This window comes from Nicotiana tabacum, chromosome 9, assembly GCF_000715075.1.
Source record: "Nicotiana tabacum cultivar K326 chromosome 9, ASM71507v2, whole genome shotgun sequence".
Taxonomy (NCBI): domain Eukaryota; kingdom Viridiplantae; phylum Streptophyta; class Magnoliopsida; order Solanales; family Solanaceae; genus Nicotiana; species Nicotiana tabacum.
Window position 1 is genome coordinate 122,398,247 of NC_134088.1, and position 6,938 is coordinate 122,405,184.

General features: G+C 34.7%; 1 protein-coding gene across 1 annotated transcript; it reads left to right on the forward strand.

Moving 5' to 3' along the window:
• Positions 1 to 1,649: 1,649 nt before the first annotated feature.
• On the forward strand, positions 1,650 to 5,267 carry LOC107785678 (ADP,ATP carrier protein, mitochondrial). The gene is made up of 4 exons (XM_016607035.2): positions 1,650 to 1,809; positions 3,351 to 3,861; positions 3,976 to 4,347; positions 4,698 to 5,267. The coding sequence occupies exons 2-4, from the start codon at positions 3,370 to 3,372 to the stop codon at positions 4,992 to 4,994; spliced, it is 1,161 nt and encodes a 386-aa protein (XP_016462521.2). The 5' UTR covers positions 1,650 to 1,809; positions 3,351 to 3,369; the 3' UTR covers positions 4,995 to 5,267.
• The last annotated feature ends 1,671 nt before the right edge of the window (positions 5,268 to 6,938 follow it).

Genomic DNA, 6,938 nt, shown 5'->3' on the forward strand with positions numbered 1-6,938 from the left:
CTTCTAGTAGCTTTACACATATTTCTAAAAGTTCACGTGAAAATTTAAATGTAGATTATGAGGGACTTCAAGAAAATTATGGTTTAGATGATAATTTAGATGATATTCCATTTCCATCACCTGATAATCTTGAAACACCACCAGCTACACCTGGTAATGCTAGTCAAACTCAAAATATTAGGGGTGGAAGTCGTGGTAATACAAGTAGGCCTCCCCTCCCTATTAAGAAGAATCGAAGATTAAGAAGTAAGTGTTGGAATTTTTTTGACAGACTAGAAGAAGATAAAAATTATGTAAGATGTAGAATTTGTAAGGATATTTATAAACATGAGACTGGTAAGGGAGGGGGGACGGGTCAACTTCGTAGGCACATGGTAGACAACCACCCTCTTGCTTGGGGAGTAGATGAGGAAGATGGGCAACAAAAACTTAACCCGGGTACTTTAGGGTTAATGGGTAAATACGATATTAAGAAAGATCAGGAAGAATTAGCTAAAATGATTATTTTAGGTTGTTTACCTTTTAGTTTTGTTGCTTCACCATATCTTGTTATTATATTCAAAGAATTTATAACCATTTGTTTAAAGGTATTCCTAGAAGTACTTGTAGAGCTGATATCTTTAAGCTTTTCAGACAATATCAGATATATATACATTATTTGTTCGCCAGTCTTTCTTGTAGAATTTCTCTTACTTCTGATATTGGTCGTGTTGTAAATGGTAATGATTATTTGACTGTTACATGTCATTGGATAGATGGTAATTTTTGTATGCAAAAACGTATTATTGCTTTTAAATACGATGAAGATCAAAGCCATACTGGTGCATTTATAAGTAATACTATCCATGAAGTTGCTATACTTTATAATCTTGTAGAAAAGATTTTGTGTGTGTCATTTGATAATGTTTCTAACAATAATGTTGCTATTACAATATTAAAATTGCATCTACACCCACCACTTCCTGAAATATTTCATGTTAGATGTGCATGTCATATTTATAATTTGATTGTGAAGAGTGGCCTTGAATTATTTAGAGATGATATCACTTTAGTTAGAAGAGTTGTTGGTGTAATTCAAGGAAATAATAGAAGTGCTAGATTAAATGCATTTAAAGAAAAATATCTACACTATGGACTAAAACCAAGACTCATGCGTGAAGAAATAGTTACTAGGTGGAATTATACTTATTTATTCTTAAAATATTATTATAAATATAAAATGCCAATAACTAAAGTTGTTAATTCTCATTGTACCGATCCTAGCCATTTGTTAACATCTAGAACTTGGGATGTCATTGAAGATGTTGTAAAGTTTTAAACTTCAAAGTTTAATTCTAAGCCTTAAAAGTTTGCAAACACTTAATATCAATAATATTGAATAAGAAAAATAAAACGTACTTTAAAAAATAAAATAAAAATCCACGGCCCGCTAAAAGCCCGAACCCGGACAAACAAAAAAAAAACTTCAAAAAAGTGCAGCCCACTAACGCAGCCTGCTAACAGCCCTAAATGAACGGGCTAATTTTTTTGTATCTGGCCCGTTCAAACCGGCCCGTTAAACACCCTTACTACGTACACAGCCGTAAAATGGAATCATATGGGCCCGCGCGAAGTGGGGATAAAAAGTAAAAAATCCTCTAAAAATATTCCCAGAAAATAGGTCACAGAGCCAGCCACCTTATATATACCAGTGTTGTATTCGCCGTTTAGCACTCCTTTTACCCCTCGTTCATATTTTCTCTCTCATCACCATCTACTCCTCGTTCTCCTCTCCTCTCCATCACTACTCTCGAGGCGAGTCGAACGCAGGTACCTTTCTCTCTCTAACTGTGTAATGCTATTTGCATATAGATCGTTTTAACAATTCTCATATTTCTGATCTCCGTTTTGCATATTTATGTATGTTTGTATATTCATTTCATTGTTTTTACGCTTTTCTCTGCATAGATCTGTAAAATGTTGAGAATTTTCGGTTTTGTAACTTTACTGAATATGGCGATTTCATCGTTTTAATTTTAGTTGTTTTTTTCACTCTTATCCGCTGAGATCTGTTAAATATAACGATATTTTTTGGATTTGTAACTTTAATGAGCCTCATTTCATAGTAGTCTATGTATATATGTTCATTTTATTGTTTTTTTTTTTTTTTTACAGTTTTCGCTACTTAGATCTGTGAAGTATAGCGGATTTCTGATTTTTAACGTTAACGAGGCTTGTTGCGCAGTAGATATAAAGGTGTTATGGAGATCTGCTATTGTTTTTGTTAGAAATGTGGGTTATTTTAACGGATCTGTTTTTTTGCTGATCCGATTTATGTTTGCAGTGCTTTTTTGATTGTTGAATCTGCAGATCTGGTCAGCGATTTATAGTTTTGATCTGTTCATCTTAGATTGTTTCATTTTGCTGCTCCACGGTCAAATTTTAATATTAGTGTATGTAAAATTGCTACTTGGTACTTTAATACTATTTAAATGCTTAAGTTTATGTGGGTTTGTTTATTTTATTATTATGTTGAATGTATGAGTATAGGAATCTATTTGTCAGGGCATGATATGAGTACAGTAAGTATTTCGTGCCACAGATACTGAGAATTGTTTTGGAGTTGGTACTGCTATAACAATTCTTTTTGTAAAACTAAATTGGATATGAAATTGGAATTGATTCTGTACTAGACTACTAGCGATGCACTCATTGTTTTGTGATTTTGTTTTCTAGGATTGGGAAGTCAAGGTTTATAATTCTATTTTAGACTAGATTATATCTCATATGGGTCTTACATTATCCTTTTATATAGGGTGGATCAGTGTGATGCTTGATCTCGGCACTTAGTGCCCCTTTTTTTTATTGCAGTTTCCAGATAGAGCTTTTTGTTTATTGTTTGAAGCTGTGCTGATTGTGTCATTATGTTTTTGTGTAAAGTTGGTGAATTTTGAGCTTTGAATGCACATTTTCTGGCCTAAACTATTTAGTGATTTGACTTCAAGGAGATTTATCATGCGATTTTAGCTTAAAAGTGTAAGTTATTGTAGTTTTACGTAGCTTATTACTATGTAGATATAAGAAAACTGGCAGTTACATTTCTAAAGCAGCAAAGGAATTGCCATTTCAAGACAACTGGTAAATGTGCGAATACCATGTCTAATTGATTTGATAATGGTTCATGTTTGAGTTGGTATATGTTGTGACTGGTTTTTCTATAATGTTGTGAACATGCAGTTGAATGATGAGAAGTAAGATGTTTTCTTTTAGTTGTTATGACAGCAATTTTGTGTACTTTGCTGAATTCGTGGACGGCTTGTCTGTGGAGAGCTTAAATGTAGAGATCTGATTCCAATGTTCTAACTGTGCAGGACTTCGTTAAACATTGCAATGGCAGATATGAACCAGCACCCAACTGTCTTCCAGAAAGCAGCTAACCAGCTACACCTGAGCTCAAGTCTGTCCCAAGATGTCCATGCTCGCCATGGGGGCGTGCAGCCTGCTGTTTACCAAAGGCGTTTTGCTTATGGCAACTACTCCAATGCTGGACTACAAACATGCCAAGCCACTCAGGATCTATCATTGATCACCTCAAATGCTTCACCAGTGTTTGTGCAGGCTCCTCAAGAGAAAGGACTTGCAGCTTTTGCCACTGACTTCCTCATGGGTGGAGTTTCTGCTGCTGTGTCAAAGACCGCTGCTGCCCCCATTGAACGTGTTAAACTTTTGATCCAAAATCAAGATGAGATGCTCAAGGCTGGTAGGCTCTCAGAACCATACAAGGGAATTGGCGATTGTTTTGGGAGGACAATCAAGGAAGAAGGGTTTGGGTCTTTATGGAGAGGAAACACTGCTAATGTTATCCGTTATTTCCCCACTCAGGTTTACCATCTATCTCTCTTCATTTTGATGAGTGAAATTTATGAGATGCACACACCTTGGCTGTTCTGTTTGTTTAAGTCAAGCATTGACTGACTGATACTATGTGTTCCACAGGCCTTGAACTTTGCATTTAAGGACTACTTCAAGAGACTCTTCAATTTCAAGAAGGACCGTGATGGCTACTGGAAGTGGTTTGCCGGCAACCTTGCATCTGGTGGTGCTGCTGGTGCTTCTTCATTGCTCTTTGTCTACTCCTTGGACTATGCTCGTACCCGTCTTGCTAATGATGCCAAGGCCTCAAAGAAGGGAGGTGAGAGGCAGTTCAACGGTTTGGTTGATGTCTACAGGAAGACACTCAAATCTGATGGAATTGCTGGTCTCTACCGTGGATTCAACATTTCATGTGTTGGTATCATTGTTTACCGTGGTTTGTACTTTGGAATGTACGACTCTTTGAAGCCTGTTCTCTTGACTGGAAACCTGCAGGTTAGTGTTTTAATCTGTTGGTGTGTTTGCACTGCTAGTTCAACCTTTCTGCTATTCTAAGTTTTTTGCCTTCCTTGCCATAATGTTAGTTGGGTGTATCATTTTTTGGCTATATAAATGTTTTCGTGTTAAAGTGGATGTTGAGAACTTATTTGGGTAGTGATAAGAACTCACTATATTTGGGTGAAGATCTTTAATTTCAGCTGATATTTTCATGTTGCTCGAGTTGTTTGCTTTAAGGGTGGATAAATACTTGGGATTTTGAGGCTTAGTTATTACATTACATGGATAGATAGACTTTTTAGTATGAAAATTGTGGAGTGACTGACCCATGGACTCTATGTATACAGGATAGTTTCTTTGCTAGCTTTGGTCTTGGTTGGCTCATCACCAATGGTGCTGGTCTTGCTTCCTACCCAATTGATACAGTCAGAAGAAGAATGATGATGACGTCTGGTGAGGCCGTTAAGTACAAGAGTTCGTTCGATGCATTCTCCCAGATTGTTAAGAACGAGGGTCCCAAATCCCTGTTCAAGGGTGCTGGTGCAAACATCCTTCGTGCTGTTGCTGGTGCTGGTGTGTTGGCCGGATACGACAAGCTTCAGGTCATTGTTTTTGGAAAGAAATACGGATCCGGTGGTGCCTAAGTCAGCCTCTAAACATCCTTTTAGAATTAGATGGTGATGAAAATCTTTTTGGAGTTACGTTTGAGGATTCATTTGGGGAGACAATTACCGTTTTTCCTTTGCCTTGTGTAATAATTTAAAATTTTAGAGCGGGTTAAATCTTTGAAACCCCACTCCCCTTTCTCTTGTTGAATGGGTTTTACTCTTGTTTTGGCGGATCTTAATACACTGCAGAGGTTACAAGTTCTCATTGGGATCTTTGATAAATTACAAATGTGGATCAGTTGAGACTAATGTTTGAGTCTGGTATACCACATTTTTTCTTTCAAAAATTCCCATCTTGTTTCTATTATATTCTTGGTCATTGGTAACTTTGCTTTATAGGAAGACATCTGAGCCTACATAACTCGAATCTGCTTTATAGATGGCTATGGTATTAGAACAGTACACATGAGACATGAGTGTAACTATTCTTACACCACACTAGCAGAGTAGCAGTTACCTCTATGGTTGCTGAATCGAACATTAGAAGAGAAGCTTCTTTCTATTAGAATTATAATTCAACTATATTTTGTGAATGAGCAATAGTGAGTCAGCTTTGGGAGCGCCTATATTAATCCCGAATATTGTGGAATTCTCAGTTTATGAACAAGAAGCTACAAAAACTAATAAAAACGAGTTTGAGACGAGGGATTCAGCAATTGTACAATGTAAACTGAAGATTTATTCTGTTTTTGTAGTTTTCTTTTCTTGCTCTTTGTGACGTTCTATGTGGGATAACCAGGCAGTAATAGAGAGTGGTAATAAATTAAATACTGTTGAAAGGTACATAGGAGAATTGAAAAACGAACTTTGTCCACTACTGCAAAGCTGCATTTTTCTATTGAAAAATCACTCTTGGTTAATGGGTGGTTAAAACTTAAAACAAGCGAAGAATCTCAATTATCAAGTGACTGAATTTTTTAACAGGACTACCTCCAATATTGAGCGGTAGCAGGGTTAGAATAAAGCGTACTTGTTATTACTGCTTAATATGGATGTTTCATGAACAAGTTTAACTTATGTGCATTGACTTTGTATACATTTTTTTACAGTACCATATTAAATTGACCTGCAGCGACAAGTAACTATTCATAAAAATAGTGCATTTACAGTATAAATAGTGTGATTTACTTATAAGCCTTGGTGTATGGAATTATGACACATTGTACTTGAGTTTTTCTATATTTTACGCATAAGTTTGTTTATTCAAATTTAAAAGTTATTATATTTCAATTACATTTTAGTCGAGGGCTAAACTTTAAACAACGGTCCAAAAAGCGAATAGGCCACCCAAAATTTACAATAAGGGTATATCAGGAAAGCCATGTGTAATTATCAGGCTGTATAATTATATCAGGCTGTATAATTACTAGGGTAGTAATTACACACCCTGGTAATTACATAGTATTGTAATTAAACTGACCTGTTTATTTACCATAATATAATTCTCACTGTCATGTTTGATTGGACAAGTGTAATTCCATAGTTAAATAAGTATTTTTTTCAGATGAACCTATTGAAATATTATATAATTATAAACGATAAATAATATTTTTTCAAATAAATAATATTATTACTTGAATAGATTAATCAAAATTGCGATGACAATTTTAATTTTTTACTAACTTATTAATGTGTTATAAATACGTGTACGTATAAAAAATGTTAAATATTATTTATAATCAAGATATTAAAACTATATTTAAAAAAATAAAAAAATAAAAAATTATAAATTGGTAACTAATATCAGGAAAAAGAAATTGGCATCTTGACTACCTTTCAAATAAATAATATCTTAATTGAAAATAACTGATAAATGTTTCAATTATGAATTTAATTTTTTTACCAACTCATATGAGTAAAATATGAAATTTAAGATTTGCTGCACTTTTTAAATAATACCTTAAAATATGAGTTTGAGAT

Excerpts from the sequence above, each read along its gene's own strand:
- LOC107785678 (XM_016607035.2), top strand. The coding sequence starts at position 3,370 with ATGGCAGATATGAACCAGCACCCAACTGTCTTCCAGAAAGCAGCTAAC. Across the intron at positions 3,862-3,975 it reads TCCGTTATTTCCCCACTCAG|GCCTTGAACTTTGCATTTAA; the intron begins GTTTACCATCTA and ends TGTGTTCCACAG. Across the intron at positions 4,348-4,697 it reads TCTTGACTGGAAACCTGCAG|GATAGTTTCTTTGCTAGCTT; the intron begins GTTAGTGTTTTA and ends CTATGTATACAG.